Source organism: Aspergillus aculeatinus, assembly GCF_003184765.1.
Source record: "Aspergillus aculeatinus CBS 121060 unplaced genomic scaffold BO66scaffold_90, whole genome shotgun sequence".
NCBI classification, from domain to species: domain Eukaryota; kingdom Fungi; phylum Ascomycota; class Eurotiomycetes; order Eurotiales; family Aspergillaceae; genus Aspergillus; species Aspergillus aculeatinus.
Window position 1 is genome coordinate 69,012 of NW_020291559.1, and position 26,902 is coordinate 95,913.

General features: G+C 52.9%; 7 protein-coding genes across 7 annotated transcripts; 4 read left to right on the plus strand and 3 right to left on the minus strand.

Moving 5' to 3' along the window:
* The first annotated feature begins 1,071 nt into the window (after positions 1-1,071).
* Positions 1,072-5,268, plus strand: BO66DRAFT_254888 (putative cell wall biogenesis protein Mhp1). Its single transcript, XM_025642996.1, has 2 exons — positions 1,072-4,446; positions 4,505-5,268. The coding sequence occupies exons 1-2, from the start codon at positions 1,401-1,403 to the stop codon at positions 5,182-5,184; spliced, it is 3,726 nt and encodes a 1,241-aa protein (XP_025497895.1). The 5' UTR covers positions 1,072-1,400; the 3' UTR covers positions 5,185-5,268.
* A 2,181-nt stretch (positions 5,269-7,449) lies between these two features.
* BO66DRAFT_432971 (uncharacterized protein) lies at positions 7,450-8,983 on the plus strand (the record flags this gene model as incomplete). The annotated part of the gene is made up of 2 exons (XM_025650671.1): positions 7,450-7,581; positions 7,659-8,983. Exons 1-2 carry the CDS (start codon positions 7,509-7,511, stop codon positions 8,981-8,983), a joined length of 1,398 nt encoding a protein of 465 aa, XP_025497896.1. The 5' UTR covers positions 7,450-7,508.
* A 273-nt stretch (positions 8,984-9,256) lies between these two features.
* On the minus strand, positions 9,257-16,278 carry BO66DRAFT_476113 (type I polyketide synthase; the record flags this gene model as incomplete). Its single annotated transcript, XM_025653298.1, has 8 exons — positions 16,025-16,278; positions 15,898-15,973; positions 15,543-15,825; positions 14,881-15,474; positions 14,206-14,821; positions 10,195-14,149; positions 9,462-10,041; positions 9,257-9,310 (listed from the first exon to the last, which is right to left on the minus strand). Exons 1-8 carry the CDS (start codon positions 16,194-16,196, stop codon positions 9,257-9,259), a joined length of 6,330 nt encoding a protein of 2,109 aa, XP_025497897.1. The 5' UTR covers positions 16,197-16,278.
* Positions 16,279-16,770: 492 nt separating this feature from the next.
* Positions 16,771-18,736, minus strand: BO66DRAFT_396488 (GMC family oxidoreductase). The gene has a single exon (XM_025648481.1). It carries the CDS (start codon positions 18,562-18,564, stop codon positions 16,891-16,893), a length of 1,674 nt encoding a protein of 557 aa, XP_025497898.1. The 5' UTR covers positions 18,565-18,736; the 3' UTR covers positions 16,771-16,890.
* Positions 18,737-19,093: 357 nt separating this feature from the next.
* On the plus strand, positions 19,094-19,833 carry BO66DRAFT_396489 (uncharacterized protein). The gene is made up of 2 exons (XM_025648482.1): positions 19,094-19,354; positions 19,468-19,833. Exons 1-2 carry the CDS (start codon positions 19,250-19,252, stop codon positions 19,522-19,524), a joined length of 162 nt encoding a protein of 53 aa, XP_025497899.1. The 5' UTR covers positions 19,094-19,249; the 3' UTR covers positions 19,525-19,833.
* Positions 19,834-20,232: 399 nt separating this feature from the next.
* BO66DRAFT_337170 (ATP-binding cassette long-chain fatty acid transporter PXA2) lies at positions 20,233-22,605 on the plus strand (the record flags this gene model as incomplete). Its single annotated transcript, XM_025644319.1, has 4 exons — positions 20,233-20,790; positions 20,855-21,491; positions 21,560-22,466; positions 22,530-22,605. The coding sequence occupies 4 exons, from the start codon at positions 20,233-20,235 to the stop codon at positions 22,603-22,605; spliced, it is 2,178 nt and encodes a 725-aa protein (XP_025497900.1).
* A 400-nt stretch (positions 22,606-23,005) lies between these two features.
* On the minus strand, positions 23,006-26,146 carry glpV (glycogen phosphorylase; the record flags this gene model as incomplete). The annotated part of the gene is made up of 8 exons (XM_025651589.1): positions 23,006-23,413; positions 23,488-25,253; positions 25,320-25,397; positions 25,456-25,559; positions 25,617-25,678; positions 25,733-25,768; positions 25,833-25,845; positions 25,974-26,146. 8 exons carry the CDS (start codon positions 26,144-26,146, stop codon positions 23,006-23,008), a joined length of 2,640 nt encoding a protein of 879 aa, XP_025497901.1.
* Between the last annotated feature and the right edge of the window lie 756 nt (positions 26,147-26,902).

The window sequence follows — 26,902 nt, forward strand, 5'->3', positions numbered from 1 at the left end:
GTCGAGGAAAGAGAGAGGATGACCGGGCAGGCAAAATGCGGACAGCGCATACTGGTACTAAGTAGTTATGGTGGTGGGTAACAGACCAACAACATGTTCATATGATATTTTCCATGTGCTGTACAGTATATGATTGACTGAGTCAAATCGATTTCTTCTGCTCTCTCTCTCTCTCTCTCTTTCTCTCTACCTTTCATCCTAATGTGGGTTCCCAATCCATGAAATTCGTCACTGTTGTAAAATACTAGGGTAGGTATTGTATGGTCAGGCTTGGCAGAGTGACGAGTGGCAAGCAACTTGAATGAATGGGCGATGAATGGGTCTGGTCTCCGTCATCGGCCGTGGCTGCATAATACGAGGGTTGCGAGGTTTGCAAACCAGCGGAGTTGGCCCAATTACTACCAAGTTACTAGTAATCTAGTACCTTCGTTAAGTTACCAACCTTTACTCTCGACCTTACTACTAATCAAGTAACATTGGTTAGTTACCTACCTTTACCACCCGTGACCTTTCCATTTCCATTTCCATTTCCATTCACTTCCGTGCCTTTTCTTCCATCCGCCAAGTAACAGCACAGAAGAGGGAAAAAGAGGGACAAAAAGGAAAAGGGAAAAAAAAAAAAAAAGTAACAAAAGACAGCGAGGGACAGAGGAGACCCAAGGAAGAGAAGTAGAGTAAAGAACTCGAGGACTGAGTATTATTCTCCTTTTCTCCACCGACTACTGGATAATGGATAATCATGCTACTTTCCTAGTCTAGTCTCTAATCGGCGCCCCTCCCCCGATCGCCTCGTTCTGTGCCCGCAAAGTCCGCACCTTTCCTGTTCTTCCTTAAACTACCCCGTCTCCATCGTCCCATAGATTGATATTCCCCTTCGCTTCCTTCACTTAACTTGACTTTCTCTTCCCTTCTTGTCCACTTTACCTTCCCCTTCCACCCTCCCCCTTTTACTATTTTATACCACACTTCTCCTTTAAATGCGCGATTTATCTTGGATCCGCCTCACGATCGCAACTGCGTGACAACCCCACACCGTCAGTCAGCTCCGTCATGTCCGCTGTGTCTCGCCGTCATGTCATGATGGAACCTACCCGCCGTCGCCGTTCATAATTGACTACTTACTGATCTGCATTGCGCATTCTTCGGCTTTTCCATCGTTTCACCGTCGCTCCAACATTCTTCGGCCATACTTTGACTGCCTTTTTGAACGACCATTGCCACCACATCGTCTCTTTTCTGTTGTTGCTCGACGGGTGGTGCTTGGGTTCGAAGTTCGCAGCTGCAGCCTCTCAAACAACCTCTCCACAAAATCCTACATCGGCTCTATTACGTCACCCTCAACCACACTCGCATCAACACAAACGCACCGGTGGTCAAAATGGAAGGGGTGGAAACTGTGGATGTCAGCTGGCTTCATCACTCGCAGAAAGGTGAGTCCGATTCGTGTATACTGGGAGCGCGTCTTTCGCATGCAATGTCAATGTCTGTGGAACTCACCCCAATCTCCGACGGCAGACCATTTATCCCGCTGCAAATCGGCCTCATCCCTGGTCAGCGATAAGTCGATACCGGATGGAGGAGGAGGAGGAGCGACACCTCCGCCGCAACAATGTGACGCGGAAAAGAAGCCCCCTCCAGAGAACCATGCCCCGTCTCCCCCGCCCGTTTCCACAGCAGCAGCACCCACCACCACCAGTGTGGCCTCGCCAAATGAAAAGGAGGTGAATAAAGTAAATGAAAAGGCGGTCGCGGTGGATGCGAAACCGACCGGTGCCTCGCCTGCCTCGCAGCAGCAGCAAAAAAGTGCCCCGCGCCCAGTTGGGGGCAGGCGAAACTCGTGGATTTCCAGCCTGAGCTCGAGGTTTTCCTCGGGCTCGACGCCTCCCTCGCAATCGAACATGAAAGCTCCACCGAGCACAAAAGCGACTTCCCCCGTCTCCAAGATGGACGCGCACAACCCGTTCGGTGCAGCGTACTCACCGAAGGATAAGGAGGAGGAGCGCAAGGACGAGAATAGCCCTTTCGCCTCCACCTCTCCGAAGGGCCCCTCTTTCTTGTCGAACGCATTCCGAAAGCTTTCTTCCTCGGCCGGCGGATCGGGCAAGTTGGCCACCAACGGGACCATTTGTCCGCGTCGGGTAATGAACATCGACCAAGATCGGGATAGGTGCAAGGTTGCCGATCTCAACCAAGCGAAGTTGCGGCGCGTTGCGTTCTGTGTCGACGTGGAGATCGCAGGGCTCTCGTATCGAGAGTCGGATGAGGAAGCCCCCGCGGTCAATAGCAAGCATCAGATCGTCCCGGACTTGAATGGCCCGAAGGTCAAGAGATCGAATTCGAAATCGAAGGATAAAAAGGACAAGAATGAGAATACACCGGCAAAGCCCGCACAAGCTTCAGTGTCCGTCAAGGAAGGAAATGCTCCGGAACAAGCTGTTAATGGAAAACCCACGGGTTCGACTGACACAGCCGCCGCCGAATCAACGCCCAACGGGGAGAGCAAAGAACCGACCAGGAAACAGGAGAAGAAGAAGAGATCAGAGGAGGAGCGCAGGGAGCGGAGAGAAAGGAGGCGGAGACAGGCAGAAGCTAATGGCACAATCCCTATGCAATTGACAGCGGACGGCGAGGAGTACGGCATTCGGACACCTGCGTCTAGCACAAGTCGTCCCAAGACACAAAGTCACCCGACTACGGATCCTGTTCGCATATATCGGCGCTGTTGCCAGTTACGTGAGACGCCCGTGCTGAAGAGGATAGTGGATGAGATATCCAAGCCGTCTTCTACTCTGGCGGAGTCTCCGGGCACCGTGGCTGTGCTTGACCTGAGCAATTTCCCAATGACATCTGAGGACATGGCTACGTTCTGCGACTGGCTGGCTGTTGTTCCGGTTCGAAAGCTTATTCTGGAAGAGTGTGCCTTGACGGATGATCCGGTTCGGTCTATTCTTGCTGCTTTGCTCTCCACGCGGACGGTTGAGCATATGTGGGGCAAACGCAAAAGGGGCAATAGATCAGAGGTCCAGTCTGTGGAAAAGGAAGAGAGGTTCAGCGTCATCGAAAAGTTGTCACTCAAAGGCAATCCTAAAATAGGTACGGAGGGATGGCTTCATATCTGTCTTTTTGTCCACCTTTCGAAGTCCTTGAAGGCCATTGATCTCTCTGGCATCCCACTTCCCCGGGTACCTATTCCTATTACTTCCTCCGGGAAGTTGGCAGTCCAGCCTGGGAACTGTACAACAGCCTCCACCGAGTTGACAGCTGTCTTCGCCAACGCGCTCTCACAACGGTATGGCGGAGATCATCTTGAGGAACTTCTCCTCAGTGAATGTGACCCGACAATCGAGGATACCCAGCGGATCTGCGATGCAGCGACCACTGTAGGTCTGAGGAGACTTGGGTTCGCCAACAACAGGCTTTCACGGGAGAGCTTGGAACATGTTGTGCGCTACCTGAAGGCTGGAAAATGCGAGGGTCTTGACTTGGGCGGAAATCCGATTCGGGATCACCTTGACTTGATCACATCTGCTGTCTCTGAAGTCCACCCGCTCTATGCGCTGAGTCTGGCTGATTGCTCGCTCACGCCCACTGCGGTCTATCCATTGCTGCAGGAGCTGGCATGCTTGCCTGATCTGCGCTTTGTTGATTTCTCACACAACCCGGACCTGTTCACCGTCAAGCCCGACGCATTGCCAACCTTTAGGCGCTTCCTTCCGAAAATGCCTGCGCTCAAGCGGATTCATCTCGCTGATGTGAACCTGTCACCTGATCAGACTATCGCGTTAGCCGAGGTTCTGCCGGAGTGCCCGAGCCTATGCCATCTCAACATCCTGGAAAATCCCTTGATCACGGCCCTGGCTTCGGCAACTGATCCTGCGACCCAGGAAGAAGCGTGCGCGGTTTATGCCTCGCTGATGGCAGCCGTGCGCGTATCTCGCACCATTATTGCTGTCGACATTGAAGTTCCAACTGCGGAGAACAATGAAGTTGTCAAGGCTCTGGCATCTCAAATCGTTGCCTACTCTCTCCAAAATCTTGAACAAGGTGCCATGGCGGTCGAGCTTTCGGACTCTTTCGACATTTCGGCTACACGCTCAACCGTGCATGTTCCGGAAATTCTGCAGCACATCGTTGGCCATGGTGTCGGAGAAGAAGTCGTTGAAGAGGACGACGAGCCGGCGCCTGATGAAGACTATGTTATCGGTGGTACCGGCGTGGTCAAAGCATTGGGTGTCTGCCTTGGTAATCTCGACCGCTCTTTGCCAGGGGACCAATCTGGGCCTCCCAGTGGCACAGCGACACCTCGACACCGGAAATCACGGTCCTTCGTAACTAGGAAGCCTCGGGACATGTCTAAAAACCTCCTGGAATCTGCACGCAACATTCGGACCCGTATTCAGTCGGCCCTCGTACGTGAAGATCGGGCTGGCAATGATAACAATTACAGTAAGATTTGTCCCTTCCCTTCGTTCCGCAACCCGCACTAACTTTCTATTCTCACTAGGGCGTCTCCAGTTCCTGGATTTCACCTTGCAGAGGATGATCCAGCGATTCGAAGACGAATATCCTGAGACGCGGATTGTACCGCAGGCAATTCCATACAGTTTCCCCGAAACCAGCTCCCAAAATTCTGGCGAAGATGGATGGGGAGCGCCCGCTGGCGACGGCACACCGCCCAATGCCGCGAACGGCGACGGCGAGGCCGCCGCGGACGACGAGGATGATCACCAGTACGCGGTCCGCCTCTCCCGGGCGAGCTCGATCACCTCCCTGCACTCGCGCGCCATGACCCACGAGGAAGGCCACGTGCACCGCCTGGGCCAGAATCTGCGGCGGGATTTCCTTAGCCCGTCCTTCGACGCGACGGACGATGACCCGTCGTCTCTTACATTCGACGAATCCCATATCGCGGCTCTGCGCGACAAGCTCGACCGCCTGCACGTGGAGCAAATGCGCTCGAACTTTGAGAGTGTGAACGCCGCCAAGACATTCAAGGATCTCGGCACCACGGTGGACGAGCTCTGGGCGGCGCAAAAACAGGATTCCGAGACCTTCGAGAAGTTCCGCCAGAGCCAGATCGCCGCGCAGTTCAACAGCGGCAAGAAGAGACCTTCGTCTCCTTTGCCCGGTTCGTTTCAACGGACGAATCAGGCCCCCGAGCCTGATCGTTCACCACCCTGTTAAAATAAGGTGTATCGTTTAACTGAACCCTTATATCTCCAACGACTATTGCCTCGTTGGAGGTGGGTATACTTTTGTTTCTATGTTGGCCATCTGATTTTATTTATTTGGTCATGGGAGTCGGGTAGCCAGCCACTTCTTTGTGAAACTGTGCATTTTGGGACTTTGATCATGGGAGAGGACTTTAGCACAGCGATGTATATATTTGATTGTTTTTTTTTCGACTCAAAGTGGTTTTTATATTGGCTTGTAATCTATGGTGGCGTGTCCATCGAGAATGGGCTATTTTTGGACTTTGACGGTGGTTATTATTTATTTCGGATCCTCATTCTAGTAGTTATAATACTGGAATTTTTTACTGCAAGTCCTGCCTGCTTGCTTGTGGCAGGTGCTGCTGCTTTGTAGAAGCAGATGAGGTACTTACTGATTACTTCATAAATCCACACTAGCTGCTCTGGCTACTCTTGGATTGTACTGGGGGCCTACACATATTTCTAGAACGCTTCTATTGAAACTGCTATTACTTCCTCCATAACTAGCATCAGGCGTCTTAACTGTGTATGGACTAAATCACAACAATACAAGCTAACAGACCATCACTTTTGTAAGGGTGGTATCTCTCTTTAACCACAACCCAGAATAGTATAGCTAAGAAAATCCCCTTGCTTGTTACTCTACAGAAATAACCAGGCTCGTCCGCGACAACCAACCACAAGAACAATATTTCCCCCTCTTACACCTAGAAATATCGATCTAGGCTCCTTGCTGTCATATATGCCTTTTGTTCTTTCCCATCACTCCTTGCCTTGCACTTTCCCGCGGATCCCGCTTCGACGGGTTAAGTATCATGGGGAGTGGCTCTGTTTCTTAGAGTCGTGAGGTAGAAAACCCAGGAGTTTTGTTTGTGTAAGTCCACTTTCCCTTGATAACCGGCGATCACTACAAGGTAATCGCATATCGCACCACAAGTCCGTCGGCATAGGTACAGTACAGTACAGCTACTATATCAAACTTATAGATCGAGAATAATTGATACTCTACAGCCTACCAAGTTAAGTCAAGCCTATACACAGCAACAACAAGCTATCAAAGTATCTCAAAGGGGGGGGGAAAAAAAAAAAAAAAAAAAAAAAAAAAAAAAAAAAAAAAAAAAAAAAAAAGAGGACGGAGTAGTAGACGATCTACTGAAGGTCGGTCCGGGGCGGATAAGACTTCCGGAGCGCCAACCAACCTTGAAATCCACGGGCTTCCCGGACCCACTGACCTGGTCGACTTGCCGTCCGATCTCTGCTGCTCGATTGTGATCACGTACAGTAGATGTCCTCAAGTAACGCCGTACTACGGTGGGCGACTCGTATCATCCATCATGACCGCGCGTTTGCTTCTACGCCGCCGTACTCAAGTACTACCTCCATGTGTGTAGTATGTGTTTTCAGTGATTTAACCATACTTGCTCATGTATATGTAACTCCGACAGTCTACATGGCGCACGAGACTGAGGAAATGTCCGCAGCCCGCAGTCCATAGTCCATAGTCCGTATCAATCTCACCATCTTCAACCCCAAAGTCCTCGGGAGCCACCGGCCACCACCTTCACAAGACCCAGACTGTAAATCAAGCAGACTGATAATTACTGAAGCTGGGGTGGCTGAGCTGAAGCTAGGCGCGAGCTGAAAATCAAGCCCCAAGAACTGTGAGTATGACCGAGTAGACCAATAGTCTAAGTTAGCGGGGGTAGCGGGGAACAAGATCGACACGGTGAGTCCACCGATTTGTCCGACGGATCGACATTTGCACACGCACAGTATCGTCTCGACTATGCGACGTGTTGGCAATCGGTTCGGTACACTCCATAGCTGAGCTGGGTCGCTACCCGTACAATACATACTGGGTACACAAAAGCATGACCCACTTTCACATCAGCTGTGGACTCAGCTGAGCGAGGGATTTGCAGCCTCTGCTACAAGGAAATCTTCCTCGCGCGATTTATGCACCCAGTGGGGTAGGTATGTAACACTTCCCTCAGCTTGTTGGACCCCTAGTCTACATCCAATGAGCCGAGCAGAAGAAGAGCAGCTGCTCCATCAATTTCCTGTGGAGATCGGAGCTGAAAGTGCAGAATACTCATAGTTTCATCGCGACAAGCTGGGAAAGTGTTATTGGACGCCCCTCGGCCCGCTTTGGGCAGGACGAAAATCATATAAACCGGCTGTGGTGTTTCCCTGGATCCAATCCGTCTGTCACCGAATCCCAAATCCCCGACCTCGTGTCTCAGTCTTTCCTTTACAAACATCTTGAACCATAAACAACCATCATCTGGCGCCAAGATGGTAGTTGATGCGGGCGATAATGAATTGCTGTTCCAGAATCTTCTTGGATCCGCTGTGAACATTCTGGAGCGTGAGTAACTAACTAAATAAAAAAGTGGCCTCCTTAACAACCTAGGATTCCCATCCACTGACGCGACAGGGGGTCAGGCCCGAATATTTTCGACATCGACGATGTCCTCAAGCACCGAAAGTATCACGTCATTCTCGACCTGGCTGCCACGACCAAGAAAGTCTCCGTGCCCGGTATCGAAGAGAAAGTCTCGATCCGAGACAATGTCGAGCTCGTGAGCAATGGCAACGGGACCAGGATCAACGACGTGGAGGTTCAAACGGGAAGTGAGCTGGTCGACTCGCTCAAGGCCGACGCCAGCGCCAAGGGAAAGTATGCGGCCATGTCGGTGGAGGTGGGTGGGGGCTACAGCTATGAGACGACCCTCGACAAGAGTTCGATGTATGCCTTGATGTCGATCGAGCAATCGCAGTTCTACACCTATCTGCACATTGCAAGAGGGAAAGAGCTGGCCAGCCTGAACGCAGACTTCCTGGCAGCAGTCGACGAGCTACCGGACTTTGCGGAGAACGACGAGACCGCCATGCAGAAGTACCGAGTATTCTTCAATACCTATGGCACGCACGTCATCCGTCGATGCCAGTACGGCTGCCGCTTCAGCTTGGAGGTTCAGACACGCAACGCAGCCTTCAAGAGCAAGGAGGAGTACCGGGCCAACGTGAATGCCGAATTCGGGGAGAACTTTGGCGCCAGCGCCAGTTTCGAGAAGACATCGACCTTCAGCGAATACCAAAAGGAACGGAGAACCGCATCCAGCGTGACGGGTGGGGACCGGGGAAGCTCCTTGATTCTCCAACGGCAACCCGGCGATAAGCAGCTGTTTGAGGAATGGGCCAAGTCAATCAACGAGGTAAAAAGCTCCGCCGTGACTGGCGTTGAGGTCGAAGCGTTGGGGACGCTACTTAGTCGTTCTGGCGTACCCCGGGGGGACGACTTGACCAAGGCGCTCAAATGTCTCACACTGGGGCCCGAGTCGGAGCCCATCACAGTCCATGGCATCCTGTACTCCGAATCTCCGAAAATCAGCAACTATCTCACATTTCAATGCTGGGGCGATGGTTTCAGCGACTTTGAGTTAACAGCCCTGGGTGGGGGCCAGGTTAAGGACTCGGAGGACTCGGACTCTCCTGCCAAGTGTCTGTTTGGACAACCGTCACTCGCAGCAGTCGCATCTGGAATCACTGCTTATGGGCCAAGAAACTTTGCTGCACTTGTGAAAATATCAGGTGTAACAGGAAAACAGTTTTCAGCGGGAATTTACATGCCATCCGGTGAAGGTGGAATTCGCCTGACGCTGTATCCCCCGAACGGGCCGATCGAGATCCTGTTCGACAAGTCCCAAAACTGGAATTCGTGCACAATCCCAAGCCTGATTGCCTCGGGGAAATATACGTCTGACTAAGTGGATTGGTTTTCGAGTTAGCAGGAAAGCCTCATACATTGATATGTGAATCATAGTAACTGGACCTACTGCACTGGAATACCGCAGGCTCAAAGCAAATCACTTTTGTGTAAAACGGAAGGAGGGTCTGCTTGATAAGTCCTCGAATAGTGGTTGATTATCGACTCACCCCCGAAGCTATCATATATGGAAGGTTGTTAGTGGTTACAACTCGTATACACTGCAGTGCACTCAGTGATCGCCCACTGAACACGCAGTACCATAGATATTACCCTAGTCCAAGAATTCCTCGATGTAATGTGACACAAGCTTCGTAACTTCATTAACCTAGAAAGCAAATGAAACAAATGACTCGTTATTAAGAGTATAAGTTGTCCCACGCTTTTTGTTCTCGGATCGAAAAGACTTCGGGGGGTTTTTAGTCTTTCTAATCATGGCTCTCTTTCTTTTTCTGTTCTGCCCTAGACGAAACACATACCTGTGGCGATCTCATGATTGTAAAATGGTCTCCAGATACCACCTCTACGTCAACTCTAGGTAAGAGCGCCTCCCACCCACCACCACCTCCCAAGTCAGTCGTAGTTCTTTTCTCCATGATCCAACGATGAGCAGGAGTAGCAGTATCGTGATCATCTCCTATCGCCACCCGCATGCTGGCGGCTGCTGCTGCGCCTTTGGCTTTCTCAATGGTTTCCCATACACCACCGCTCGCCCAAAGAGTCAGACATCTGGGCAGTGGTGGTGCATCATCAACGTCATCCTCCCTGATTGGTAGGGGACTATATGGCTTTAGCGCCTGAATGGTGCCCATGAAATGCGCACGAATGCTTTCTTCTCGCCCGGGCCGCCGCCACTGCTGCTGCAGTTGCGGTCGTGGTTGCGGTTGCAATTCTTTGCTGGTGATGAGCCCAAGCCGGGCAAGTAGCTGGATTGTTTCCTGCGACAGAGGTGGAATCGTTCCAGGGCAGGGGGCGTCTATAAGGAAAAGGCCTTGCACGACTCTGTTCAGCTCGCGGAGAAGTGGGGCTGCTTCGAAGGCTAGAATGCCTCCAACGCTCCTGTAAGGGGATAAACAAGGTCCATGTTAGCAACGGTGTTTCCTGACAGAGACGAAGAGTCGAGATAAAATAGAAAACAGATCGAGTGACGGTTATTGTTGTATAGGAAGTCTTCCGCCAAAGCGAAGATGAAGAGTGGAAAACTCAACTCACCATCCACCTAGCAAATATGGTCCGTTAGGATCCAATCTCACAATCTCGGTGACATACACCTTGGCCATTGAGGTTAAAGAAATATCGAACGGCTGGGTGCATCTCACAAAGGGACTGTTGAGTCCCCAAACGCGGAGACCGGAATACCGCCCAGAACCCAGAGCAGGTATCCCGGCATATGACCCTGCTGAGCCCGATCCATCTAGAAGCAAGAATAAAGCAGGACCATTGTATGCGGAGTCGCCTTGCAACTGTACAGACTGGCAGACAGCGGCCGGCGATTGTACCTTGTCTTGGGAGATGCCGACTGGCAGAGGAAATCTCGGAAGCGATGTCGACGACCGGGAATGGAAGTACCTTTCGGCGTCTGCAAAGGTCGGATAGTCTGAGAAGAACGAGTGAGGAAGCCTACAGCCGCTCTGGTTCTGGAAAGCATTGAGGATAGCGAGACCCAGTAGGGAGTCGATACCCAGATCAGCGAAGTTCGTGCCCGAGATGACAACATCCCAGGGATCCACCTCGCTCTCAACCAAAATCACGGACTTAAATGCCTGGAAAAGGTCTGTGGGCTCTTTCGCAATGCTCGTTGTCGGTGTGAGGATCCCAGTGCCTTCTTCCGAAGAATTTTGGTCGACCTGTTCATCGCCATCATCGCCTGATTTTTTCGCCTGAAGGTACGGGCGGAGATCACCAAGGGTTTTACTAGAGATAAGTGCTGACCTACTGATCTCGACTTGTAGCTCTTTTTGCAACCGGGCGACCACTGCAAAGGAAAGCAAAGAATCAAGCCCGATCTCGGCCAGATTAGTCTTTTCAGTCAACTCATTCACTGGAACCCCTGTTTCATCAGAGATGCAGGCCCTTAGTCTTGCAAAGGGGGTTTCATCAGTTCTCGGATGATCCGCAGCTTCTAAGGTACGCGATTTTCTTTGTTCAGGTTTTGCTATTGCCAGCGCTGCTCGAGTTGAAGGCAGCAGAACATCCAAAAGCCTCCTCTTGACTGCCTTGAATCCGACATCGGTCACAAGGCCAATAACGCGATTGCCGTCCTGCTCGAGAATGTATACGTCACCCGACATGACATCCTTGTCCCCAGATGCTTGCGACTCCTGCATGTGGACATATGCCTGATAATGCCCGGTCGCCGAAATCGAAGTGGCAAAGCGCATGCTTTTCCAGCCATGCGAGATATACACCGTATCCTCTGGGATGGCCTCGCTCACATTAAGGATAAATCCGGAAAGGTGTATGAGACTGTCAAGCCAATGGGGGGAGAGGGTAAACTTGCTGTTCGTCGTGATTGATGCAAATCGAATCTGGGCTGCAGCCTCGAAAAGGTCGGAGTTCATCCATACCTCATCCATCCCTTGGAATGGCTTGCTATACTTGACGAAGCTTGAAAACAGCCTATAGATCATACTGCGCTTCAATTTGTGGATCTCTCCCTTCTGCGCTGCTGTCTTCAAGCTATGAATCCGGTTCTGAATGAGATATTGTTGCTTCGCCCATTGCGCCATCCACTCATTTCCGTCGCCGAAGATAACCACACATTGTGCATGAATAGCCTCATGACCCATGTCGTCTCCAGCGTAGCACCGCGTACTGATGGCTACCGTGGCGGAATGCGACTTGGCAGCTTTGGAAATTGTGATGTATGCCAACAGCTCATCACGCCCTTCGAGAATGAGCGGTTGTCGCACCGTCATGTCTTGGATCTCCATCGCAGGTACACTGTGTGGCTCAGTGCGGTTCCATATATATGTGGCCGCCGTGAGCGCCATATCAGCGTAGACAGGGCTGGGACACAGGGCCACTTGTCTGACTAGGTGTCCAGTAACCACGGCTCGCAGAATTGGGTCATTCAGGTCGGAAACAAATGAAATCGTTCCCCCGCCCGCCACGAGCTCTTCTTTTTCAATTCTTTGTATCGTGGACGTAGGCTCGAATGATCTCCAAGCAGACTTCAGCCCATGAGTAGGGCTGTGTTTGGTGATCAACCAGTCCCCTCTGTATTGCAGCCAATAACTTTTGAGGTCAAAAGAATAGGGCGGCAACGGCAGAAATTTTAAGCGCGTCTCGAGCTCTCGATGTATCGCATCCCAGTCGATCTCGAAACCAGCACTGTAGGCCCTTGCGACACTCTGAGAGAGTGTGAGCCAGTCGCTTTGATTGGGAGTCATCGACAGAAGTGACGGCACGGACTGCTTTCCTAGGATCGACTTGGTCATGGGCGCGCAAAACGGACGCGCGCCGATATCTACCCAGAACGTTGATTTCTCATTGTAGTCGCCCCGCGAAATGATTGCTTGGATAGCCTGACCAAAGAGAACCAGTTGTCGAGCCTGTCGGCTCAAATATTCTGCGCAGAAAACACCCGGCTCGGATACGACAACGCCCAAACAAGTTGATGCAACAGGAACAGCGGGTCGATTGAACCGAACCTGTCGAGCCAGAGCTTCAAAGGACTGTAGGCATTGGTCGAGTTGCGCCGAATGAAAGGCATAGGGGACCCGCAAAATTTCGTGGTGGATGTCGCTGGCGCTCAGAAAACTGGCTAAGGAGCTGATATCCTCGACGGTGCCACCTACGACTGTAGAGTTGGGGCTGTTGTAACATGAAACCTCGCAAGAGGAGAAGGTCCCGACTAGCAGAAGATTCTCAACTTCTTCCGCAGAGACTTTTATCACCATCATTGCGTGGCTTCCTCGCTTGCAGTATTTCTCTATAAGCCTAGCCCGTTGCCCGACCAAGTAAAGCGAGTCGTGTAAGCTAAGCACACCAGCAATGCACAGGGCTGCATATGTGCCCAGACTATGCCCGCAGACAAGCCGCGGAGTGACCCCCCAAGAACGCCAGAGACTGGCGAGGGCAATACCCACGGCGAAAGTGACTAGTTGTTCCTGAACAGTGCTTGTCTGGGTAAAATCGAGATGGGTATCTGATAGACACGGCAGAATGGACGGCAGGCCTGAACTGTGACACATCTGGTCGATCTCCTGGATCTTGTCAAAGAAGTGCTTGCTGCTGTACATGAGCTGCTGACCCATACCCTGGTAGAGTGGCCCTTGGCCAGCGAAAAGAAAGACGGCACCCGGGGCTTGTTGGGCAGCAGTCAAAGTCTCATCAAGAGGCTCGCTCAGTAAAGAGACGAGCTGTTGAACGGTGGAAACGGTGTACGCTTTTCGATGTGGATGATGCATTTGACGAGCGGTCGTCGAGTAGGCTAGGTCTGATATACTGGTATTGGGGTGTTCTTGCAAGAACTGAATCAGACGGTCCATGTTCCCTCTAAGAGCATGCGGTGTCTTTGCTGACACCGTCACAATCTGGGAAGAGCGATGCTCTTGTGTCAGGCCACCGCCGGTTTCGGCTTGTTCTGCCGTGTGTTCTTCTAATAGTAGAGTCGTGTTTCCACCAGCTGCGTTGAAATTATTCACCAAAATCTTCCGCGGCCTGGCGCCGGCAAGGAAGGGCATCTTTATCCTGGGAATCTGGATGTTGAGAGCGCGAAACTGCTCGGCGGGAATGTTTGGGTTGATGACATTCTTGATTCCCACATGCGGCGGGATGATCGATTTTTGAAACATCAGCACAGACTTGATGATTGATGCTACTCCGGACGCAGACTCGCCATGGCCAATATTCGATTTGACAGCTCCGAGATACAAGGGCGAGCTGTCTCTCGAGCGTGAAGAAAATGCCCGAGCAACCGCTGAGGTTTCTGCCACGTCCCTAGCCTGGGTTCCTGTTCCATGCATCTCCACATAATCCACCTCAGTCGGCTCCACATCGGCTTCCTCAGAAACCGTAGTGAACAATCGTTCTTGTGTGGGAGCATGGGGATGGGTGATAGAAATGGCATCAGCGGAATGATTGGTCGATATTCCCCGAATCACAGCTTGAATAGGATCTCGGTTGCGAATCGCGTCTTCCAAGCGCTTCATCACCAGCACACCTAGAAAAGACAAGGTCAGAGGTAGAGCAGATATGAATAGAAACTATTATACGTACCGACTCCCTCCCCACGGCAATAGCCGTCAGCAGCGGCGTCCCACGTTTTGCACGACCCGGTGGGGGACAAGAACCGGCCACGACTCAACCCCGCGAAGGGGTCAGAGGAGGTCATCATGTTCACGCCCCCTGCGACAGCCATGTCGCACTCATTGTTTTTCAGGGCCATCGCGGCAATCTCTATCGCCGCCATACTAGATGAACACGCGGTGTCGACACTATAGCTTGGGCCATCCCACCCGAAATGGTAATTAAGTCGTCCCGGACCGAATGCGCGCATGATGCCGGGAGTCCAGAAGATCCCCACATCCTGGCCTGCGTTGGTTTCGCGATAATCATCACTGGTCTGACCGACAAAGGTGCCCACGCGATGAGCGCGGGCCGAGGATCCGCGGCCGGGGGAATATCCGGCCATTTGGAGCGCCTCATACGTCGTCATCAGAAGTAGCCGCTGGGAGGGATCCATTGCCGCCGCCTCCTTGGCAGAAAGGTTGAATAGACGAGCGTCAAACAAATCTGTGTTATCTAGGAAGCACCCGTAAGGGGTAAGAGTAGTGTTAGGGATCCGACCAGTGATATCATAATGGGTTTCAGTACTGACGCGATTGGCAGGAATCTGAGGTGTATCAGTATTGTTCTAGCTTCCAGAATAGCAGGATGCATAGTGAGCTGTACCAGTCGATGGAGGTCCAGTCCTTTTTCGAGGATCTCCCAGAACGTGTTTAAGCTATCGGCGCCAGGAAATCGTCCCGCCATACCAATGATCGCGAAGCCACCGCGATGTTCCAATTGTGGTACCTGGACATGGTGGGTCTGGGTTGGGTTCAACGTATGCTCTAGGGCATGCACTGCGTTAGACGGACCCAGCACCGTGAGAGATGTGTCTGTCCGGATTTGAGTCCTGAGACTTTTCAGCACGGTCACTAGATGCACTAGGTGTTGCAGAATGTCAAGCACGGCGATGTGTAGGCAGTTACGCAGCGTCAGAGCGTCGTGCACTGTAAGGCCAGTGTGGGTGGAGATGAGAGATGATTTGGGGTTTCGCGGCTGATCTAGAAGAGAAGAGTTCCCAATAATTGAATCAGGAATGGCCGGATAAATAAGGCTAGAATGGTACGCGGCGAAGATGGGAATTGAAATTATGCGAGCGCGAGGCATATAGTCATGCATGAAGTCTGCAAAGCCCTGCAGCGAAGAAGGCGGACCGGCGACAGTAAACGACGAGTTGGCGATGACACTGATGTAGGGTTGTAGCATTGGAGAAGCAGTCTGTTGGCTTGATCAGCTGACGCTCTGAGGCTCTTCTCAACTTGTTTCTTCTGGTGTTGATTGCCTACACAAGTCTCATTAAACTGTTGTAGGGCACCCCGTAGCTGTTCTTCGGTGACGCCAGAGACGGACACTGCCCAGCTGCCTTGAACAACTGTGAGGGCATGTGAGCAACGACTGACGTAAAGTCCCAATCGAAAAGCTATGCGAGTGATCTCAGGTCCGATCCTCAGGACGTCCGATGCATTGGTGATGCATGCTGCTGTCGCTGCTGGGAGCATCCCCGTACACAGGCCCACCATTATCCGCTTTGCAGATTGGAGGAAGTCCGGCAGCTGCTGTTCCAAATATCTTCAAGTAAAGTTTCACTGTATGTTAGCTTACTTCGTCGACATACTGTATCTCTTCTGTCGTCACACTTACACATATAGATACCCTAGTTGACAGATAGTGAGGAGCACGGTGACGATTGCGGGCCTGTGCTCATCCACCGAGGCCTCTACGGCGAGGAGAAAGTCTCCTCAAGTTCGACATGCCCATTCCGCCTGACTGGTCACGGGTAAGGTCCGGACTCCAGTTTGGAGGACTTCGGTACTGTGTCGTAGAAACTGTTCGAGGTCGGGCAAGCGCTTGGCTGAGCGAAGCAGCGCTCGCAGGGAGGAATCTAGGTTGGCAGTCTGATCTCCGAAGTGAACAAGGTTGACTGAATCATGATGGGCCATGATAGAGCAAAGAAATGAAGAGTGAGAAAGTTGAAGAGAGCATGATCCGTTTGGCTGTGCCTTGTGCTGACGAGCATCCTTTTGTATTGTTGTATTGTAGTTTAATAAACTGTTGTTATCAAGTGCTTGTTGAGGGGGAGGTAAAAGGCTCCGAAGCTCATCCACGGTCCACGGCCCGCGGCAGCTGCTGCTGTTCCGCCTTCCCGATGTGGACGGTTGTTTGGGAGGTTCCAGGTAATGTACTGTACAGAACTAGGACCAACACAAGCACTGCCCGGTGCCCAGCTGCCTACAAGCATGATCTCCAGTGGTTCAGTCGAATTGTTTGCTTCTGTAGATCCCCGTTAGACCAAGCCTCTGTGAAACAAACCCTTCGCGGGATATAGCAAACTTCTTTTGACTGGGGTTCGCCCCCTTTCGAAGGGAAGAAAACAAGGGACCCATGAAGACTACCTAGGCGTTTTACAAACGTTTCCAAGTCGACTTAGGAATGTGAAGCACAATCGAACTCTGTAGTCTACGTGCACAACTCAGTTTAAGGGGGGCGGGGGGCGAATTGACATGAGATAGATTATGCTCATTGAAAATAAAAAATAACAAAAAAAAGAACGAAACCATGGCTAAATCATGACACCATGTGGATATATTTCTCTGCTGTCAGCTTCTAGAAATCCATAGGGTACTCAAAATAAGCCTACGCGTTGCCGATCAGATCCGCGGCCTTCTCGGCTAGCGCATAGAGCACGGCCTGATAATGACCGGCCAAGGACAAGGGCAAGACGCTGGCATCGACCACCCGCAATCTCTCGACTCCATATACCCGCAGCTGGGTATCGACCACTTTGCCCATCGCTGCGGAGCCTGCTGGATGATAGAAGGTGGCTCCGCCGCGCTTGACGACCTCGTCAATTTCCGCATCGGTCGAGGTGGCGCTCAGAGGTCCCAGGCCCGGCCGCGGGACTTCTTCGACCACCATCTCCTGTCCCTCCGGCGTGTCACGAAGCAAACGCGTCACCTGGCGGATGGCCGCCCGCAGGATGGCACGATCCACCTCGGTACCGTAGTAATTGGGATCGACCAGGGGCGCGGCATGCGGATCAGCCGAGGCCAGGGTGATGCTGCCGCGCGAGGTGGGGACCACCCCCAGGACCGCGGAGGCGATGTGGGTGCCATCCATGGGGACGTCAACGCCGGCTACCGCCGCCCCTGCGGGCGCGTACACGACCAAGGTCTCAACGTGACAGAAATCGGGCGCAAGGTAGGGATGGTTCTCGATCTCGGCCGCACTGATTCCATCCGCCTGCAAGGCTCGCATCAACTCCGCCCGCGGCGTCGGCTGCACCGTTGCGACCCAGTCACAGGGAAGCCCTAACCCATAGGCCGGCTTCTGCCAGAGGGGGGTTCCAATGGACAGGCCCTTTTCAGGGTGTCGCAGCTTCCACCACTGGTTCAGAGAGAAATGGTCGTGAAAATTGCGTCCCACCTCGGGTGCGTCTACCTGGACGGGAATGCGATGTTTGGTTAGCTCTTCGCGGGGCCCTATGCCCGATAGCATCAACACTTGAGGGGTCCGATAGGCACCGGCGGAGATGACCACTTCCTGTGCAGCGTGGAAGGTGGTCCCGTCGGGGAGCTCAACACCGGTTGCGAGCTTGTTGTTGTTGCCGTCTTTTTCAGCCAGTAAGATCCGCTTGACCAAGGTCTCGGTTCGAATGGTGATGTTGGACTTCTGGAGGACCTGGTAGGCCTCACTGGCAAGCTGGCGTTGGCCATCGTGCCAATTTTCGGTCAGCGCAGCCAATCCTAGCGGGTGACCAGCATTGCCGTCAGCAATGGGCTCTACACCCAAACGGCTCCATGCGGCGCGCAGGGGGTCACGGAGGGGATATTTGCGGTCAAGGCTACTGGAGGCAACAGTGGCGTTATGGATCGGACCTGATTGGCCATGGATGGTGGGATCAGCGTTGGGGTCCCAGTGCGTCTCCGAACGCTTAAAGTAAGGAAGAAGGCCCTTATAGCTCCAACTCTCATCGTTGACCAGCTGTGCCCAAAGGTTGTAGTCAGCCGCGTTTCCACGAGTCCAGGTTCCATAGTTAGTGGCGGTGCCACCGCCTAAGGCTTTCCCAGCAGCATTATAGCACTGCCGGCCGTCTAGGTGGCGCTGGGGTATAGTTTGATAGGCCCAGTCTAGTGGGGAGAGGTGAGCACCAAAGCAAGCAAGCGGTGCGCTGGTCAAAGGATGACCAACAACATTCGAACCGGCTTCTAGAAGAAGAATCGTACGCGAGGGGTGTTGCTCAGCAAGGCGACCGGCCAGGGCCGAGCCGGTGAGACCACCACCCACGATAATGTAGTCGTACGTAGCCATGGTTGGTTTATTGATGAAGACGCTGGCAATAATGATGGTACTGATGGCACTGGTAAGAAAATACACGAGAGGAAGAAAGAGGACCGAATTGAGGATGAAGATAAGAATAAGAATCACATTCGAAAGAATGAGGAAGGGGGGGGGGGGTTGCTATTTATGATTTGATTATTGGCATGAGCCGTGTTCTTGAGCCCACAGACCTAGTTTAGTTACCCACAGCAGTTAGTCAACCTAGGCAAATAGTATCTAGACCTTCCTTTAGCTCGGCCTTGGGTAAGCTCACTGCCGCAAACTCACCATCAATCACAGGGAAAGCTGCCCCCTTTGTCCCTGTTGGGAGAAAATCTGGGCTGTATGGCACCAAGCATTTAGTGCTGACAGTGGGTTCGGGGGAAGGATGATTATGACAAGGGCCTTGGGCCTTGGTGCCTGAGGTGCCAGCTCACCGCCCACCCGGCTGCCTTAGCTAGTTCCTCCGAGATAGCCTCACGTAGGAGAATCAATCCTTCTTCACACCTCCCAGAGGCGTCATCAGATTAGATTGGATTGCTGGGCTCGGGATTAGTTGGGAGCGGTGTCGATTTGGGGCCCCCTATAGTGTAGAGTTGACTGCGGTGAGTTCACTGCCGCATCATGGGGGTTTCGTGGATTGCTGCGCCGATATTTGTACTTGGCGCCTGCTTACATGAACTGGCTGAAAGCGGACAGAGCTTTGACCTGCATCATCAGCTTCAGGCTTCAGTGTTATGCTTTCGATGTGGTTGGCAAAATCACGTTCAGCAGCGATTCGGTAAGATGACCCTTCCTTTTGTTCTCGGTTTCTCCCTCGTTGGGCCTTTGAACTTGCTCTGTCAAATCCGTAATTGAAAATGAGAAGAGAAGAGACTGACCATAATCTTGCAGGATTTATGCAAAGATATCGAGGGTACAATTGATGCCCTCCAGAAGTTTCTCGCCTAGACGGCCTTGATCGGAATCTTCCGCGAATGGCATTCACGACGCTACGGCCCTCTCGACCGACTTTGATCCTCAGGGCTCAATAGTCGGTCATATATCATCAGTTCTCTATAGAAAAAAGCCCGTCAACTAGACAAGACCGCTGGTCGACACAAGGAGCCGCAGCAAGAGGATCCCCCAACAAGCCAGGGGTCACGAAAGAATCAACAGCAGCAACAACTCCCCGAGACTTCATGGAGCGCATGGCCGGCGAGCGGGCCCGAGATCTGGACAAGGTCAATGACTTCCACATTATGATGAATTCAACTTAAGAACTGAAACTTGATGAAGATATATAGTTGTTGAAACAATAAGGTATCCAGGTTAACTTATAGTAGTTCTCGGAAGTAGAGTCGGACCGAACCCCATCCTCGGCCCAGAGAAATCCGGGGCAAGAAGACCCGCTCACGCTTGATTCGGGCCTTTCACATGTCATGACAACAACCAACCTTGCCTACAATTCCTTCTTCTTCTTCTTCTTCTTCTTCTTCTTCTTCTTCTTCTTCTTCTTCTCTTCTCCTCACTAGAACTTCACCCCACTTTCTTACCTACTACCATAATCTCATTTCCCTCATTCTTCTCTCCATCCGGTGTCATGCTTCCCTTATCGTTGTCAACCCTGGCTAGCTACGGTAGATAACTGATTTATCTACCTACTTCCCAGCCGCCGCCATGGCCGTCCAGTCCAAGCTCCTCTCCTTGCCGTCCGAGCGCTGGTCCCTCCCCTTACGCCCACTCCTCTCCAAATTCACCTCCCTCTACCTCCGCCACCGCAAGCAGATCTCTCGAACCGTCTATTTAGCCCTCTTCGCTGCCCTCGCCAAACGCATCCACAATGCCATCTCCGAGCAGAAAGCCGCCTCCCAGCAACAGGCGGAGATGCGGAGCAAGCGGCCCGGGACCAGCAGTCTAGGCGACAGCGCCAACGCCAACGGCAGTGGCAGCGGCAGCGGCGATATCCCGCGCAAGAAAGTCGAGGTGAACCGCGAGTTTTTCCGGAATCTGCTGCGGCTGCTCAAGATCGTGATCCCGGGGTGGAGGAGTAAGGAGCTGCGGTTGTTGTTCGGCCACAGTGTGTTTCTGGTGCTGAGAACATTGCTGAGTCTGTATGTCGCCGAGCTGGACGGGCGGTTGGTGAGCAATCTCGTGAGGGGTAAGGGGAAGGACTTCTTGTTGGGGTTGGTGTGGTGGATGATGGTCGCGGTGCCAGCAACGTTCACGAACTCGATGGTGAGTGCAGTCATGATTGATGCCTAGACAAAGGAAAAGGACCACTCACTGACCTCATCGCCAGCTGTCATACCACCAATGCAAATTAGCCCTGAGTTATCGCAAGCGTCTCACGGACTACATCCACGAGAAATACCTCTCGAATATGACCTTCTACGCCATCTCCGCCCTGGACGATCGGGTCAAGAATCCGGACCAGCTTATCACGGTCGACGTGTCCCGCTTCTCCGATAGTCTGGCGGAGCTTTACTCGAACCTGGCCAAGCCCGTCCTCGACATGGCCATCTATAACTACTCGCTGTCCAAGAGCGTCGGCGGCGAGGGACTCTTCCTCATGGGTCTGCTGGTGCAGGTCTCGGCCAACGTCATGCGGGCTTTGACGCCGCCCTTCGGGAAATATGTGGCCGACGAAGCTCGTCTCGAAGGAGAGTTCCGGTTCCTTCACTCACGCCTGATTGACTACAGCGAGGAGATCGCGCTCTACCACGGCCACGAAGCCGAGAAGGACACTCTCGACAAGGGCTATTTCACCCTAATCAAGCACGTGAACCGCATCCTGCGGAGACGGCTCTACCACGGCTTCATGGAAGATTTCGTAATTAAGTACTTTTGGGGCGCTCTGGGCCTGATCCTGTGCAGCATTCCCGTTTTCTTCAAGATCCCCGGCCAAGTCACTCAGACCATGGGTGATCGGACCGAAAGTAAGCCTGCCTCCTCCAGATCCCCGTAACCGATTACGTAGAACCATCTAACACATCCGGACCAACAGGCTTCGTCACCAACCGCCGCATGCTCCTCTCCTCCTCCGACGCCTTCGGCCGCCTCATGTTCTCCTACAAGGAAATCTCCGAGCTGGCCGGCCACACCGCCCGCGTCTCGACCCTCCTCGAGGTCATGGACGACCTGCAATCGGGCCACTTCGAGAAGAAACTGGTCTCATCCGCGACGGACTCGACCTCAGCGCACGCTGCGACCCTAGCCTCCCGCGGCACCGTCACCGAAACCGCAGACGCGATCGAATTCCGCGACGTACCCATCGTCTCCCCCAACGGGGACATCCTGGTGCGGGCGCTTTCCTTCGCCGTACGACCCGGGGATCACCTGCTGATCGTCGGGCCCAACGGGTGCGGGAAATCCTCGCTGTTCCGCATCCTGGGCGGCCTGTGGCCCGTGTACGGCGGCACGGTGCGCAAACCCCCGCCGGACCAGATCTTCTACATCCCGCAGCGGCCGTACCTGTCGCGGGGCACGCTGCGGCAGCAGGTGATCTACCCGGACAGCCTGCGCGACATGCGGGCCAAGGGCGTTACGGACGAGGACCTGCACGCCATCCTGGCGGTCGTCGAGATCGCGGGCGTGGTCGACCGCCCCGGCGGCTGGGACGCCGAGGAGGAGTGGCGCGACGTCCTCTCCGGCGGGCTGCAGCAGCGCATCGCCATGGCCCGCCTCTTCTACCATAGGCCCCAGTACGCCATCCTCGACGAGTGCACCTCCTCCGTCACCCTCGAGGTCGAGCGCATCATGTACGAGACCGCCAAGCGTCTGGGCATCACCCTCATGACCGTCTCCCACCGCCGCAGTCTCTGGAAGTACCACCGTCGCATCCTGCAGTTCGACGGCCAGGGCGGCTACATCTTCACCAAGCTGGATTGGGAGCGCCGGTTGAAGTTGGAGGAGTATGTTTGCCCTATCCCCCCATCATTCCCAAAGATCTAAACTAATCATCATATGTGAAACAGTGAGAAAGAAGACCTGGAACTTCATCTCCGAGCCGTTCCGGAACTGCAGAAGCGCATGGCCGAGCTAACCGCCTGAGGGATTGAGGAGGGGGCGTTTATATATACGGAATGTCGTTATAGAGTTTTCTCTGGTCGATTTTCTTTCCCCTTGCCTGACTTTACCTCTGCAGCCTCTTCTACACCAATCTCCCTTACGTGCTTAAATCTTGTTGATAGCATCGATCGATCATGTAGGAATTATGCCAAAGATACGTGTCTTGAACCAAGATCTACATAAAGGAATGGAATCGATGGAAGTAAAGCTCATGAATAGAAAACAGGCGCAGCGGTATTGACAAGACAACTATGCAAGGAGCAAAAAAGATAAGCACATACAGAAGAAGCTCTCGTTCCTCGCTCCCTTTGAACCCCCGCCTCCTCCCCCGCCCTATTTCACTCACTCAACCCAGATCGAGGCCGTGAAGTTTTGTCACGAATTAATCCTTGACAACAAGCGGCTCAATGTTCCAGATACTCTCGGCATACTCGCTGATGACCCGGTCGGTTGAGAAGAAGCCCATGCGCGCCACGCTGATGATGGACTTGGAGAGCCATTCCTCGCGGTTGCGGAAGGACTCGTCCACCAGGTCCTGCGTGGTGATGTACGAGTTGAAATCGTCCGAAACCAGGTAGTAGTCGCCGTGCTCGACGATCGAGGCCAGCAGCGCCGAGAAGCTGTTCACGTCCCCGAACATTCCGCCGCGGATCGCCTCAAAGACCTTGGCCAAGTGGGGGTCCAGCTGGAAGTTGCCGTAGAGGTGCCGGTGCCGGAGCTCCTCGACATCCTCAGCGAGGTTGCCGAACAGGAAGATGTTCTGCTCGCCGATTTCCCGCGTGATCTCAATCTGCACCCAGAGTTAGCATCATCATCATCCTTGTCATTGCCACCGTAAAAGAATACAAGGGATGGTTTCCATACATTAGCTCCGTCGCAGGTACCAATGATCAAACCGCCGTTCATGACGAATTTCATGTTACTAGTTCCACTTCCTTCCGTACCCGCCGTCGAGATGTGCTCGCTGATGTCCGAGGCAGGACAGATGATCTCGGCCTTGCTGACATTGTAATCGGCCACGAAAATGACTTTCAGAAGGTCGCCAACGTCGGGATCTTCGTTGACAACCGAGGCGACCTTGTTGATTAGGTGGATGACGGTCTTGGCCATCCAGTAGCCCGGAGCGGCCTTACCACCAAAGATCGATACGCGTGGCAACACCTTCTTCTTTTCCTCGGCGGACATGGACTTGATCTTCAGGTATCGGTGAATGACTCCAAAGATGTTGAGCTGCTGTCGTTTGTACTCGTGGATACGCTTGACCTGGATGTCGAACAATGCGTTCGGGTTCACGCTGTACCCGGTTGTCTCCTTGATGTGCTTTGCCAGACGGAGCTTGTTGGCAGTCTTGATCTCTTCCCACTCTTTCTGGAAGGCCTTGTCATCGGCAAATGCCTCCAGTTGGTCCAAAAGGGTCAAATCGGTCAAGAAATCGTAGCCTCCCAATCTAGAAGCTATCAGGTCAGAGAGGCGAGGATTTGCCTGGTGCAGCCAACGACGCGGAGTGACGCCATTAGTGACATTGGTGAACTTGTCAGGGCCATAGATGGTCACAAAGTCCTTGAATAGAGTCGTTCGCAGAAGGTCTGAATGCAGTTCTGCGACTCCGTTCACTTTGTGGGATCCGATAATAGCAATATATGCCATCCTCACCATCTTAGGGTGGGACTCTTCGATGATCGACACCCGAGACAGCATTTCTCTGTCCTCCGGGAAATTCTTCTCCACAAACTGCAAGAAATACAGGTTGATATCGAAGATGATCTGCATGTGCCGTGGCAAAAGGCTCTGCACCAGGGGAACAGACCATTTCTCCAGAGCCTCCGGTAGGACGGTGTGGTTTGTGTAACCGAATGTCTTGGTGACGATACCCCAGGCCTCGTCCCACTCCAAGCCCTCCTGGTCAATCAGGATGCGCTGCAGCTCGACAACAGCCAAAGTCGGATGTGTGTCATTGAGCTGGATGGCAACTTGGTCGGGAAACTCGCTCCAGGATCTCTTTGTCTTCTTGAATCTTCGAATAATGTCGAACAAGGAGGCTGCACACCAGAAGTACTGCTGCTTCAGTCTGAGCTCCTTACCGCGGTCCAGGCTGTCGTTAGGGTATAGCACTGCTGAGATGGTTTCGGCGCGTTGCTGCTCCGCAACTGCACTCTCATAGTCGCCTGCATTGAATTTCTGGAAGTTGAACTCTCCGCTAGAAGCCTTGGCCGACCATAGTCGTAGATTGTTTGTCGTGCGAGTGCCGTATCCGGGGACGGGAACATCGTATGCCACGGCCTGGACAACTTCGCCGTCCTGCCACGAATTCACGGTCTTGCCGTTCTCATCTTGATACTTCCGAACCCAACCGTAGAATTGGACGTCAACAGTGATTTCATGCCGAGGGAACTCCCACGGGTTGAAATCGAGCCAATAGTCAGGAACCTCCATCTGATAGCCATCGACAATCTCCTGTTTGAAGATACCATATCGGTATCGAAGGCCGTAGCCCCATGCAGGGTAGTTGAGTGTGGCCATACTGTCAAGGAAACAAGCAGCCAAGCGTCCAAGACCTCCATTACCCAGGGCAGCATCATGCTCCTGGCTAATCACATCTTCGATGCGGAACCCAAGGTCCTTCAAGCCCTCTGCGGCACATCGCATGTGGCATTAGCAAGGGCTCATGCAGTTGCGACCGCGTATTGAGCGCTTACCTCGGGCAGCATCCTTCAAGCCGACGTTAAGCATTGCATTATCCAAGGCTCTTCCCATCAAGAATTCGAGAGATAGATCTGTTAATGAAGTATGAGCAAGCGGTCCGCCTACGGAGGGGAATCATGGCTCACGTACAGTACACCCGCTTCTGATCTGCAAGAGCCTGTCGCTGCTGGGTCTTGTTCCACTCGATAATCAAGCGGTCCCTGAAAGCCAAGGCAGTTCCGGAGTATGCAGCCCTGGACGACTATGAGATTCTCTTTTGATGCGCGAGGGAGTAGGACGGAGGAACCAACAATTCATCGCAGTTGTAGAGCGAGCGAGCCAGTGTAGTTTCAATGTGGCGAACCAGCTCATTCTGTCATAGCAATTAGCATGTGAAGACATCATCAATCATTTGTCTATAGTCTACCTCAAAGTCTTCCTTGTTGGTAAAGCCATTGACAGACTAGTCAGCGAGTAATGTTAGCCACGGATCTCTGAGGGGTATAGTACACATGCTGTGAGCTTACGTGTTTCTTCCACCTAAGAGATTGTACAGGTCAGTTCAGTGGACTTCCAATGGCTGGTTGCAAATACGCCTGAGCTCTCTGGGAAGCGGCCGCCAGGATCTTTGGTGTAACCGAAGAAGAGGGGTGAAACCGGGTACTCACGCCTCTCTCAGGTGCTCAGGGATGCTAGCCTCGACACTCTTGATTTCTGCTGGGCCAAAGCCGGTGAAAGTACGTCTGTGCTTGGGGCGGCTGAAGCTGGGGCCAACAGGGCCTTGAAGCTCGGAGACGGGAGCTCCAACGGAGGGTCTCCTTTCGCGGCGACTCTCAGCCATTATGACGGTCGAAATGTGAAAGGTTCGGTATCTAGCAGGTCGCTGAGAGGAATTGGGACTGGGAAGCTGATGACAGTTGGGAGGCGTGCACCCAATGAATCAGACTCTGTGGAATCCAAGGTAATCACACCAAGAGAAAGCGAAAGGAAGAGTCCTTCACTGGAGATGGGGGGGAGGAAGCGGAGTACGAGGGAGGGGGAGGAGGGGACGAACGGAGGGAAGGAAGGCAGAGAGCGGGTAGACAAACCCCGACTTAAGAAGGATGCGAGATGCGAGAGCTCGAGGAAGCGGAATCCTACGCACCGCACCGCGTGACAGGGAGCTCTCGATTGAATTGAGGTTCCAGGATTAAAGCAAGGCAGGGAAAGAGGGTGACGAGGGGATCAGAGGGGTTGATTGAATCGCTGACAGGACTACTCCGTATACTGAGGGGGAACCAGGGATCCGATCATACGTTGGCACGTTGACTGGGCCGTTGCCCATGCACGTTGACCGTATGTCTAGACCCTGGTAGAACCGGGGCTTGCATAGTGCCAGATCGCGTGGGAACTAATTGCACGACGGATGGCTCGGAACCGGGAGGAAGACCTCTTAGTCTCATGTATTGAGTAGGTAGATATATTCTGGGATACTAGCAAGAGATGGTTGGATCAGCTTATTGGTCAATGACACCATCATCGACTGATGTTGGTGATAGTGATGACGATGAAGCGGTTGGGTTGAGGGTGAGACATTGAATATGGGACGAGAAAGTTG